At 36.8% G+C, this 13,736-nt stretch overlaps 1 protein-coding gene across 3 annotated transcripts in view; it reads left to right on the top strand.

Annotated features, from left to right (window-relative positions):
- NEK7 (NIMA related kinase 7) overlaps positions 1 to 13,736 on the top strand; it is a 77,528-nt gene that overhangs the window by 38,060 nt on the left and 25,732 nt on the right. For all 3 annotated transcript variants that reach the window (XR_012995358.1, XM_076337984.1, XM_076337982.1), the window contains exons 6-7: positions 9,244 to 9,352; positions 11,681 to 11,788. Coding sequence is in view for 2 of the 3 variants with exons in the window: in XM_076337984.1 (XP_076194099.1) it covers positions 9,244 to 9,352; positions 11,681 to 11,788 (217 nt within the window). In the remaining variant the exon portion in view is untranslated. The remainder of the gene's footprint in view (positions 1 to 9,243; positions 9,353 to 11,680; positions 11,789 to 13,736) is intronic.

The raw sequence follows: 13,736 nt of genomic DNA, 5'->3' as shown, positions 1-13,736 counted from the left end.
TTAAGGGGGGAGAGAGAGGGTCTGACTGGGAATAGGGAAGACAAGTGGACTGGGACTAGCTGGTGAGCAGTTTTTGAGAGAAGGTGGACTGGGAAGTTATGACGCAAGGCAGTAGAGACTGAGGAGTATAAGTGAATAAGAGTAATGGATTTGGGAAACTATGAAATGGGAGTCCCAATACTGGACATGAGCACAGTGAGGTTAGAGGAGAGCTAGTTGCCAGAGAACAGGACAGACTGGGCAAGGATCCTAGAGACAGACAAACGGGCTGCCAGGAGGAAGAGAACCTGGATAGGAGAACTCAGACTGTCTGGGAACAGGATGCGATTGTGTAAATGGAGAAAATGGGATGAAGTGACAGAAATAGGGAGGGGACAGGTCTGGGATGGGGTCAGAGAAGAGGCAGGTTGCATGGGAATTACAGATCAAATACAGGGGAACACAAAGAACCACCTGTCCTGTAGCGGACTGCCACGCAGAATGTGGAATGGGACTCGGGGTTCAGGAGCGTTGCTGTTCTGCTGCTGTTGGCAAGTGTAAATGAAGTCCGCTGGCAGTACCCATCTGTTACCTGCTGTTACTCTGTTGTGCAAGTTACTTGGCCAGCTGCAATAGTGGCTGTGGCTGTAAAAGTGCCAACTCTGGTAAGCTGTGCATAGCAATATAATAGAGAGCCTGCATTTCTGTAGTTATTTTTATGCTTTTTTGAATCTAGGGAATTGCTTGTGACCTGAGGAAGCAACACTGAATCTGCAGAATCAAGCATTCAAAAGCTAGAAAATCCTACAACTGAATATCTTACACTCCAGCAAATTACAGGTTTATTTCTTCTTTGAAGAACCACTGCTCTATTCAGTGTTAAGGGTGCAGCTACTCTGGGTAGGAATCATGGTGGTGCAGTACACGCACCACCATTTGTTGCATCTGTGCTGCCTTCTTTGCTGCGGTGGTCGTTTTCAAGGCAGGGAATTTAAGAAAGACAAAGGTTTCATGGTTAATACAACTGAATGCTCTTCCAAAGACCGTCCTTTCTTAATGTCTCTGGTACTGTTCCTAAGGGATACTGTATAAACCACTTCAACCACTATTTTTTGGTGGGAATTGTAATTGCTTATTCTGTATTTCTGATAATGAAGGTAAAACTCTGGGGTTTGATTTGTAGAAGTATTGAGCGTTCACAGATTTATCTGTTCTGAGTGGAAACTGTGCTTTGAAGATGAACTGTTTCATAATGCTAAGTATGTTGAAAAGGAGGTGCTTAAATTGGTGCCAGAATTAATTAACACTTTTGATCTTAATTCTTTGCCCCCATTCTAATCTGTAAAATGGGGTATTACTACCTCATCATTTCTAAGGCCATGTGTGGAGATAAACTTCACAAAGTTTATTTTATTAATTTGATATTCTAATGATGCATATCAGGAAACTGTACCCCTCCCATTATATTCATTAAATATAATGAAACTTATATTTAATAATAGGCTTTGAATAGTGCATAATAAATAAAGCCTAGAGACATTTTCAAACTGCTCATTAGCTGAGTGTCATGAATGAATGAGAAAAGGGTCTTTTGACATAAAGAAAGAAAACAGAACTGAAAACTGTGTGCACACGCACACTCTCAAGGGGGAGAAATTATGGTGGCTTTAATTCTGAGATTTTTCTTATACATATATTTACATCCAAATACTTGACATCACGATTGTGGAAAAAGTATTTTTAAAGTAGTCTTTTGTACATGTTTGTGTATTTTCTTTTCATGATACTGATTTATTATGATCTATAAATGCAAATTTTAAAATGTGGAATCTGGTTCTCTTGGTTTTCAGTAGTATCTGTCTCGTGCTTTTCTTTTTTTTTCCTGTGACTGCTAGGTTTAAATTAAAGAACAAAAAACCCCACTACCCCCCCCCCCCCCCCCCGCCCCCGTGCCAAACATAGTCTTTTTGTTTAGCATATGGTTATGTTTTATAATATAGAACAGTTTGGCACCTTCCTGAAGCTATGTAATTGATAAGTGTTAAAAGCTTCAAAATATTTTTTTCTCAATGTTTTTTTCACATTCTATATCACCTTTACTCCTAACTTTTTTGTATATTCATTTTTGAAAAGGCTTTAAAAAGATAGTGTAGCTTGAAGAAACATGTAATATGTTAGGATACTGTAACACAGTATGTGCTAATTACAGATCAAAGCTAAATTATTTTTATGTGCCTGTTCCTAAAGGAGAAACCTTGGGGCTTTGAACTAGTCAGGCTAATTTTTGCCACTAATCTTTTTTAAAGCTACTAAAAATCTTTTTCTTAAACTCCAACCTCCCCCCCGCCAAAAAAATTAAAAAATAGTGCTTCCTTATTCAACTTTGTATGTATATGCTAGCTATGTAGCAGGTAAAAAAGGGGGGCTGGGTGTTCTCAAGGGAAACAGCTACTCTGCGGATGGAGCCGTGAAGCCCTAAAAGAAAAAGCAACGGCACAGAGCCCTGCCAAGGTAGGAGAGCTAGTTCTGGTAAGCTTTTGCTCCCCGTACGTCCGCGTTACTGGGGTGTCTGGCAGGTGCTTGACTGTCGTCTTTGCTCTCGGCCGCAGGTAACCAGAGCGAGAGCAGCGGCAGCAGTTTACCATCTGCCAATTACGTATATGTGCTGGCGGAAGGAAAGCTGACTGGTGCTGCAGTTCATAACTGGTGGGGTAATTGAGCTGGGTAATTGCCAGGCAGCCTTGTTAGTCTTTCTGTGAATCGGCCATTGTCTGTGTCGGCCACTGGAACAATAAGAATAAGCGGGCAGATTTTCTGCTAAAATAATTAGACTATCAACGCTGTTTTGTCTTGTGGACAGTCCCCTTCACAGACATCACACCTGAAGCTATTGTGTAAGCCGACGGGCTGTACTCGCAGGGAGAGTAATGGTGTCAGGCAGCTATGAAAAGTTAACTTGATGTTAAACTTCACTTAACTGTTACACAAGCTGTTCAAATAGCTCTAACTGGGGCAGAAATGCTTGGGGTATTTCATCTCCATCTTTGCCCACTGGTGCTAGAATTGTCTGGCTCCATGAACCTTTAAAGAGCCGGGAGAATTCAAGGATTTTATTAAACAATAGTTTTAGGTGCTTTTCTTGTTTGAAATGCCCTGAAAACAATACTTGGAGATTATTTTTAGTTTTTCACACAGTTGTGTTTGAAAAATGTGCAGTGTCAGTGTTTATGCTATATGAATAACTTGCTGAGAATGAAGGGAGAAGATTTTGAATTTCTCTGCCTTATTTGTAGTAAAAAGAAAAAAAAGTTAAGATGGTAGCCTCTGTATTTACTGTGTCATGCTATTGCTTTTTATTAGGAAGTAGAGTTAATGATTCAAGCACGAGTTTCACCTCTTCATGCTGTACCGGTTTACCCAAGGGGATTTATTGGAGAGAGATGCATGTAAACAAATACTGTTGAATTTAAACATGTGGCTATGTGTTTTAAGAAGACCCGCTCAGCGGTAACAGCAGAGACAATGAAAATGATGCAGTATTAGAAATTTTATTTTAATGGCTCTGCAAGTAGATCTGCTTTCAGTAGGTGATCTTTATCTCTGACCACTGTATGTTCTTGCTTTTTTGCATGAGCAAAAACGTTAGGTGGAACAGAGTGACTGTAGATGGAGTATGCAATAAGGAAAAATGAAATGAATCCTTGCAAAGGCAGTTGGATAAAAATATAGACATACATAAAGAGACTTTTTTCAGAGCTTTCTAAGGGATCTGAGTTTAATCAGGAGTCTTAAGTCTGATTAATAGATTATTAGCATGAAAGAATATATACTAAAAATGGAAAATACGACAGTTTTGACTTGTGTTTTTCTTACAAGGCTTTCCATTTCTTGTGAGTAGATGTCTTTATTTTGATTGTGTGTGAAGAAGATTGTGCTTGAGAAGATGTTTCTATCTTGGTTCTGTGCTGTGCACATGGTGGGTTTTTCCATTTAATTTTTTTTTTTTTTTTTAGGAAAGACCATAGTTTCATTCTACTAATTTGGCCTTCTGATACTAGTAGGTACTTCTATTAGTACAATTATTTTGTCTATTACTTTTTGTACTGTCTTAGTCTTTCGTTGCTATTGATTAAATAAAGTTACTTGCTGTATACTAAGATCACTAATAGAGGAAGATTGATTTTTTTTTTTTTAAATGCATTTTTTTTGTGGATTCTGGAAGTGAAAAAAACAAGTATGGCATCTTCAGTAACTGGAGATGTAAACAACTGTCAAGAAAAGTTAGGAAAAAGAACCAAGTAAATATTTTTATTTATTATTATTATTAGTTATTTTATTGGCCAAGTACTTGTTACTTTCTGTATGTTCAGTTGGTAGATGCCAAATAGTTCGGGGTTCTTTTGTATTTGTTCTATTTTTACAACTAAGAGACAGCTGCTACTCTTGAAATGTAGGGAAATCTGATCACCTTGTGGATGAATGAATCGAGAGGTGGTGGAAAGTTCTATTTTTGTTCTACACAGAAAGCAAGGAAAAATGGCAGAAAACTTACCACGGTCTAAAGAGACGGGCAACTGAATTCATGAATTAACAGAGCCAGACAAAACTCCTGGGACACTGCTTTCCTACTAGAATTATATAGCCTTTTAAATAGAAAGTAAGACTTATGTAGAAACTTCACTTCTATATACATGAGTCTCTGATCTTTACTCCGAAATGTAGAGATGTTGAGGTCCATCTTCACTGGTGTCTTTTTGACCCTGCATGCCCTTGCCAGTTCTGGTTTGTTTCTGTTGTATTCACAGAGTGAGAACTCTTGCTCGCACTTCCATAATTTCCTATTACAGCTGCCTGACCTCCTCTTTCCTCTCTCTGTTCTTTCTGCTAGTCCATATTAAAAAAGAGTCCCAAAGAAACACAGGCAGAAGTGGCCAAGAACTTTGTTACGTGCTACTTGGAAGTTCCTTGTAATAATCCTTTCTGTGTCATTTTCCTCTTGATGAAGTTCAGATTTCTTCCCACAAGTATCTGGTTGTTGAATCACTGTGTTATGATAAGTCTATGCAATAAAATAAAAAAAGCAAAAAACAACCACCTCTTTATATTTTTGTAAGCCAGAAGTGAAGTCATGAGAACAGACAGATGCAATCAAGATCCTCATCAAGACGTGAAAGAAAGGAAAAGGAATCTATTTAAAGCAAGGAAATGATCATTCTCATTTTACTCTTCCCCCAAATCCTCTCTTTCAGAAGGCAACTCTAGCCTAGAGCATGCACAGTGAAAAATCCAGGTATATGTTTTTGTGAGCTCATTTAACAGTTTCACAGACTTTTTTTTTAAATAATGACTGTGCAAAATTGTTTAGATGATCAGTTTATCATCTTTCTGCAAGAGATGTTCATAAACCTCTTGCTTTCTATAGTCCAGTTTGCTGCTTAAACACTCATTGTTTTTTTTATCTTTTTTAATTTATTCCTTTTTTTTTTCCTATTCAGTGGGGTCTAAACCAGACTAAATCATACCTTAAAATTCTCTGTGACACTAACGTCGGAACGGAATGCTAAATGTTTTCCAAGCATGGTTACTGAGATGTAGGCAGTCATATCTGAAAGCTCCAATTGTACTGAAATCACCCATACTCACTGGTCTTTACTGATCTGCAGGAAATCCTTAGTTTTCTTATAAAAGCCAAACATAGTCATGCATATTTCCTTTAAGAGTATTCTCTGAACTGTGCTTGTTAAGCCTAGATAAGACCATTTACTAATTGCTGTCACTCTTGCTTTTGGAATTTGACCTTTAAAGCATCATCTTTAGAAACTCAGTATAATATAATTCCATGCTTTTATATTGACTTTAAACTTTTTTCCCCGTCTACCTTTTACTTAATTTTTTTTTGTATGCCTCCAAGAAACTGAATGGCATATGCTGTTTAGGTGCAGGGCAGCTATATTTAACTTTACTAGGATGGAAACATTTGGAGAATATTTAATTTTTCTTTTAGCAATTCATTAGAGAAAACCAGGAGAGTTCCGTTTTGCCATAACGCAACTGCTCAGTCATTCTGTAAAAACGGATGAAAAGACGAACTGGTGATATAACCTGCCTACCTTAAAGCTCTTTAAGGCATTTGAATAGCCAGTTTATGACCACAAAAATTTCCAGTGGCATTAAATGACTGAATTGCAGTTTTATCTGTACTGACATTGTGAAAACTCTTCAAAGTAGGTTTTTTGTGATTCCATTCTCAAAGACAGAGGTGGAAATTTCATAGGATATGACTTTTGAAACAAATAATTCTTGCTGGGAGACAGTCTGCTGCCTGAGCATGCGTGGTATTCTCTGTTTAGCTGATAAAACACTAGCTTGCAACACTGCCCAAATTTTTAATGCACATGTACAAGCAGTTCCCTTTTTGCCTAGTTTCAACTATGTTGAGACTGATCTTTCACCTCAAACAGGATTATGGTTTTTTTTTAATGTCACACCCTAGAAGGTCAGTGGTCTGAGGGACATCAGGACTGTCCTTTGAGCCTCAGACAGGTGGAAGGAGCAGAATAGTAAAATGTTGAAGGTGAGAGTACTTTAGAAAGCTGTATGTCAGGCTGTATTCCTTTGAGGTCAAATTTGGGCGCGTAATAGCAACTTGTATACAGTGGGAGGTAACCGTATTAAGTTAACTTGATTATGTGGACCTTAGGATGCTTGAAACAGTACAGCACTAGGCTGTGAATTAGTTTCAGTATTAACTGTTTGTGGTGCTACTACACTCTGCTGCAATAGAGGTTAAAAATTATTCTTTTGGCATCATGTCTTCTGCGTTTTGGCTTCCCTGTTAGGAAGGGGGCAAACCCCACAACCATTAGAACTGCATTTTGCATTGTGGACTATTTTAAAATGGAGGAGAGAGAAAAGGATCCTGCTTTGAATACAGTTAATATGTGCTATATGAATTTAATGATGCTGTTCGGCATGAAATAGGTTTGACCATGTTTTCCATCAACTTATATTTCTTGATAGAAGGTAAGGTTTTAAACAGGAATGGGATTCCTTTTCCTTATTGACTTTTCTCAGAATTAACACTGCCTGCTGGACTGTTTCCTAGAAACATACAACTTGTTTCGATAGCTAGTTTTGCAAAATAAATCTTTTTTGGTAGTGGAGGCTTTTCATCGCTATTTTGGCTATTGGTGGATGACAGCCTAAGAAAACATTGAGAATATGTATTTTGATGGAAGATAGCGTAATTAATTACGCTACAGAAAATAATGTTCAGTGAGTTTATTTTAAAAATACCGGATTACAAGTGAAAATGGTGCCTATTTCTTTGTTTAGTTTAAACATTGTTAGTAAATCCAGCAGCTCTCTTCTGCATCCTCTTTAGATGGATAAATTCTACAGGGTTAATAATATTATTGATGCTTTCAGGAAGAGAAGTTATTATTATAAGGCAAAATTATTAATACCTTCAGTAGAATGAGACTATGTCTTAAAAACTGTTGTGTTATTGCATGTTTGCACTGTAAGAACTGAAGCCGATTTTGTAGTGTACAGTCAGCTACAGTGTTATAGATGGCAAATGAATAAAATGTTAAAAGAATACTTGTACATAAATACTTTGAAAGTGCACTGATGCACTTTAAGTACATCGGAATGGAAACTGTAATGGAAAATCTTCCCACTTCAGACATTTTGTGAATGGTGTTTCATCACTGCTTGTGCTTAGGTTTTTAGTTTAAAAAAAAAGATAATTCAGAATGTTTAAATAAAGTACCTAGTTATAATTATGATAATTTCAGAATGCATTTTAAATCAAGGAACTATGCTTTCATGTGCACATACTCACATGTATTGTGTATTTGTTTTTAAATGAAAAGAAACCTGGTCTCCATCTTCCTGTTGACATCAAACAATCCTCTGATATGCAAATCCAGCTATAGGGAGAACAGATACACAGGGTTTGTTTGGATTCAGTCCAAGACTGAGAGAAAATTATATTTAAAGAAGTAATTTGTATGCTTTGCCTCATTTAAATGAAAATGCATTTTGAAATAATCCCTATAACTAAAAACATTTTGGTGAAATGTTATGATCCTTTGTATGACTGATGCATTTTGCTATAGCTAGTTTAAAAACATCTTTCTCGTACTCCTGCACGTCTCTAATGTGTAGATACAGCCGTCAACTTCTCAGTGGCACATTTTAACATAGTATATGAAAATATTTTTATTTTTCCAGAGTAATAAATGTTTGTTTTATGAACTTTCTTAGGGTGTGCATGACTGTGAAGTGTGCATGTACACACACTATTAAAATACATCCAAGTACTTTGCTTTCCATCTAAAATTTTGCTAGTATTAATGTTGTTCATATATTTTCTTCATGTGTTTAAAATCTGTCAAAATACAAATTCTTTAAAAAGAGAGACTAAAAGAGCAACAATTTTTCAGTCTTCTTACTTTCAGCTGCAAAATTTATAATGATCAAACTTTCACGTTGTAGCATTGGCTGAATTCCAGGTTTTCAGTATGTGTTTTTGGAGGACTGTGTTATTCCAGTCCCTGAATATATTTGAAGGAGGTGTGTGTAGCAGAGCACAATTATGTTTCATGTAAGCTTTAACAGGCCATTGAACCGTTACCAGTGATCAGTAATGGTTGTTTATACAGGATGGAAAATATTTGAACAAGAGTTAGACCGCTATGAAATTTTCAGAAATCACAGTTCCTTTAGTCCCCTTTTATGTATCGCAGAAGTTTCTAAGACTAATCTGATCTACTCTTCTTACATGATCTTTGTTTGTGATTGTGTGTCACTACTATTTTTTTCTTCTATTTAGGAAAATGAGGATATGGAAACCAATGTTGGTGTAAGGAAGCATTTCGTTTGGGACGTTTTGTGGCCACATACCTTTGTATCTGACCTTTATTTGTTCTGTGGCCACTTACTCTATGCTAGACTATTCTGACCACATTAATCGTGCACTGAGGATTGCTAAATACCATGTAAATCCTTTTTTGGGATAGCAGTTTTATTTCATTAATGTCATTTGTGGCTCTGTGTTGACTGACTTAAACACACATTGATGATACATGCATTAATATTTAAGGGAAAAGCTTTCTGTGTCACATTTGGTTAAACCTTTCTCATCAGGTTGTGAGCCTCTTGTGTTTGGTTTTTAAATAAAGGATTTTCTATCTTTTTTCAGTCATTTTATGCAAGTTTTAAGTTTTAATATTCAGTCTCCATCCTTTTTTCTTTAAGCATTTTAAGAAACAGAAGAGGTTGATTCCTGAAAGAACAGTTTGGAAGTACTTTGTTCAGCTTTGCAGTGCCTTGGAACATATGCATTCTCGTCGTGTTATGCATAGAGGTAATATAGAATCAAAGATGATTTGTCTTTACTAAACCTTTTACTATGTGAAAATTAAGCTGGTTCAATGCGAATGACACCAAATAATGTCATAATGGAATCAATTTTGACAGCTGACACAATGTATGTTTCTGTAATGTTTTGTAAGTAATGGAAAAGTGTGACAGAACTTTGTGGTTGTACATTTGTTGTGGTAGGCATTTGTTTGCAGCAATGGCTTGTGATACCAAGTTTTCAAAATAAGTGATAGTTCTGTAAGTGATGGAGACCCTGCCACTGCTGCCTCTTTGCTTGCTCAATTCATTTAGCTGGCTCTTATTTTCTGTCCTGTTCTTATTATTCTATGTTTGCCCATTGTCTCTCCCAAGTATTGTTACCTGCATTCTTGCACAGCTATCCATCCATTCTTTTCACCTCTTGCACCTTTTTTTTCTTACAAAAGTATTTGCCTCCTGCCATGCCTTCTGGTGATGTATAGGCCCTTCCCTTACTCCCTTATCTACTGGATTATGTGCAGCCATGAGCATTTTCTCCCCTTCTCTGTTCCTCTCCACTATTTCCAATCTCTGTGTCAAGTACTGTGTCCCAACAGCCCTTGTAGTTGCCAGCTATCCCTGTCAGGTACTAAATCTCTTTTACCCATTTTAAACCTCTGTACTGCTGTCTCCTCCGTATGTTGACTTCATTTTACCTTGTAACTCTGAGTCAAAGAAAACAGATCGTAGCATAGCTGCTTCTCAGATGTACGACTTTTTTTTTTGCCTTGGAAGTCCCTCTGGCTATGAGTTGCAAGTTGTTAATACGGGCTGTCTCTCTGGGTTCAGGTGAAATTACATGTCTTAGATTGGTGGCTTCCTTCTGCTGGGATGCAAATAGCTGCCTGAAAGCAAAAGTCCCTCGGTCTCTGAGCTTTGTCATTTGCAGCTAGAAATGTTGCACCCTTCAGCAGATCAACTTAGATGCCTCTGCAAATGGCTTTCTTTTGTGATTCTTCTTTTTTTTTTTTTTTTTCCCCTTTACGCATTTGTACAGATATCTGCAAGTGCAATTATACAAAGAGAAGGACATAAAACTACAGATGCTTTCCACAGGTTATAGGTATCTTCCTTTAATGCTTTTATGACTGAACTAGTCTATTTCAGTATATTTTAGCTCAAAACTAAAACGAGTTTAAATTCCTTAGACTGAAATACTACCTTCAAAGCTTCTGGCAAACCTATGGCAAATCTAACAATTCCATGGTTACACACCAAAACCAATGACAATTAAAGTTATTTTTAAGTTGAGCTGATATCCGTGTTGGATTGTTACACAAAGGGTGATCCAAACTCCTGAAAAATAGGTCAGATAGCAGCATAACATAGCCGCTTCTGTCTTCCTTTCTAAAGCTTATAAGGTTTTGTAACTTTTTGTTGGAAACCTGAAAATGCTGGTGTTTGAAGGGTTATTAACCATTCCTTTTACTCTATCCATATCTTACGAAAACTGTAATCCCCTCTTACCAAAGTTAAGTGATTTTTTTTTTAAGTTTTGAGCCACAGTGCGTTGCTCTTGAGCTGAGTAAGAGCTAAACACAGTTGCCAAACAAATACCAGGTCAGTTTATTTAGAAGGCTAACAGGATAGGTACCTTGTTAAAAATCGTAAAATAAAAATCTTTGCTGTTGTCTCTAAAGGATTGGATTAAAACTTAAACTGAATATTAGTTGTGAAAAATAACTGTCTGGGGTATACATCATTATTTTTCTTTGTTTCTACTTGATTAGCCCAATTCCATTGACGAGTTCAAATAACCATTCTCCTGAGTAAAACTTGCTTCTTTTTTTAATGCCTGCTATTAAAGAGAATCAGTTACCTATTTCAAATAAATAACATCATGCCACTGTGGGTAATCTGATCAGCAAAAGTGATGAAAAATATGTCTTACAGTTCTTGAAAACATTTTTGGTCTGTTACTTAAGACATAATGAGAGGTTTTCTAGTTCTAATGGAGTCCTTATATATAGCTTATATAAAGTAATAATGAACTCCCTGGATATGCTTCTTTGGGTGTGGGGGTTTTTTGTTTTGTTTTTTGTTGTTTGCTTGTTTTTTAAAATACTTTCCATGGCTCTTAATTTTTTGCTTGAGTGATGTTTGTACTATTAAAATAGTTAATTTGACATTCCGAATCCCAGACTCGCTCTTTCTGAACAGCACAGTCAAATTTTGTTAATATTAGCTGTAAATAAAAGCCTCTTTTGGTCTGTTATTAATAGCGCAGTAGCTTTTCTTGCCAACCTCATTGCGACTTTTTTAAATTTCTTAATTTTTTTTTTTTTCCCCCTAGATATAAAGCCAGCTAATGTGTTCATTACAGCTACAGGGGTAGTAAAGCTTGGAGACCTTGGACTTGGTCGATTTTTCAGCTCCAAAACCACAGCTGCACATTCTTTAGGTAAGTTTTCTTTGAGGTACAGGTGTTGGGGAGGTGGATTTTTTTACATGGTGGAAATACTGTGCCCACTCATGAGGAGGAAAAGGGTTAGGTCCAGCTAAAGCTTTTCTTAAATAATAATAAAAAAAAAAATGGTCAGCACCATGGACACATACAGAAAAGCTGTAACACTGAGGTGTCACTTTCAGCAGTACAGATCGTTGGTTCCCCCCCCGCCTTTGTTTGAATCATTTAATGTACATTCCAGGCTCAAAACAAGTCTTCATGACAGTAGTGTTTTCTAGAAATGCTAGGAAAAAATAAGATCAATAATATGGATGCATTTTTTAAAATTTATTTGAACTTTAATCAGTGTTGGAAAGAATCTAGTAATTCTGTGTCCCTGTATGGGTAGCATTGACAACATGTTGGTTATATGCTTTGAAAGGGCTAATAGAGGAGTTTCCCTGTGTTGAGGTGGAGTTTCTCAATATAAGCTAAGTAAGTTGACGAGAGATCAGGCTTTATGAACCACAAAGACTTCAAAAACAAAACAAAAAACCCCCCAAAAAACAAACAAATCCCGGAAAAATTATTTGTATAAGAATAGAAAAAAACTTTCTGAAATGCCCAATTTATTCTTTGCTAGCACATAAAAAATAACATTGTATTATCTTTTCCAAACAAAATTTTCATATAATTTGCAACTTTTGAGTAGCATGTGGAGACTAGGATGATTAAGAAGCCTTTAAAGAAGAAAAAGTAAAAATTTGGCAGATATTTTAAGTTTAAATATAGGGAATGGACTAATGACGGAATCTAAGAGAATCTCTCTAAAAGAGAAAAGCTTTGTAAATAGAGTAGCATCTGCTTTAAAGAGAAATGTAAGAATTAGTGTTTATAGTATGGTTATGTAGGTTTTTTTAGTTAAGAAAAAAATTCTTTTCCCCCGCTGGAGTGGCTGTGTTTAGTGGTTGCTGAATTCAAGCCTGTTTACTCTCTGCAAAGGGTGTGAAATGAACTTTTAGTCCCCTCGAGCAGGGCCATTGATGGCAGCATCCAGAACTGTCTCCTGTTCCTTCTAAAGCGTATTGAGGCAGGCAGAGCACCTTGCTGATACTTGAATACAGATAGGTAAAATCAATTCAACTGCTGCTCAGTGAGAGTTTTTAACAAATGATGGTGACAATTCTGTAATTAAGCATTTGGATATTTTTATATGTTTGACAAGAGTGCATGGTAAGGAAGATAACCATTCTTGGCTTTCTTAGATATTAAGTAATACTTACAATCCCTGTCTTAGGGCCGTGGGAGGACACACAAAGAATTGTGTTTGCTCAGATGCTGATGTTTCTAATTAGAGTACGAAATATCAGACTTCTTGGATTAAAATATGCCATATTTATCCTCACCTCTTAATTTAACTTTATTCAGATAGTCCCAGTTATCGGTACAGTGTGGAAAAAGAGAGAGGATTGATGTTCAGCATGTTTGTACCACATTTGAGGTGTGGGCGATACTTGTGTAAACAGCAAAAAAACCCCCTATTTTAGAAAGGAAATTTTTTGATATAATCCTTACTTCCCTGTGTTCTAGAAAGCCTTTGGTCACTCTTTTGTGCCCTCCTCTTTTTATCATGTTTGGTGCATACTGATACTGGTATACTCAAAACCATGAGTAACTGCTGAGTTCTTGATAGGACTGAGGTGAAACTCAGACACGGACGTGCAATCTTGCATTAATAAAAAAGAGAGAGAAAGAGACAGAGGCGAAACAGTGGAACCAGACTGGAAATGTGCTTGGGTTCCATGTCGAAGTTCAGATACAACCCTAAAGATCTGACACTATATAATGCACTGTGCCATGAACTAAAGTGCTGCTGCTCATGCTGCCGTGGTAGCCCAGTGGCCGTCTCTGGCAGCACTGTGGAGATCTTATTTGTCGTAGTTGGGTCCTGCTACTGCCTGCG

Source organism: Aptenodytes patagonicus, chromosome 5 (assembly GCF_965638725.1).
Source record: "Aptenodytes patagonicus chromosome 5, bAptPat1.pri.cur, whole genome shotgun sequence".
In the NCBI taxonomy this organism is placed as follows: Eukaryota; Metazoa; Chordata; class Aves; order Sphenisciformes; family Spheniscidae; genus Aptenodytes; species Aptenodytes patagonicus.
The sequence above is the reverse complement of the archived record's forward strand: the minus strand, read 5'-3'. Positions and strand labels throughout refer to the sequence as shown.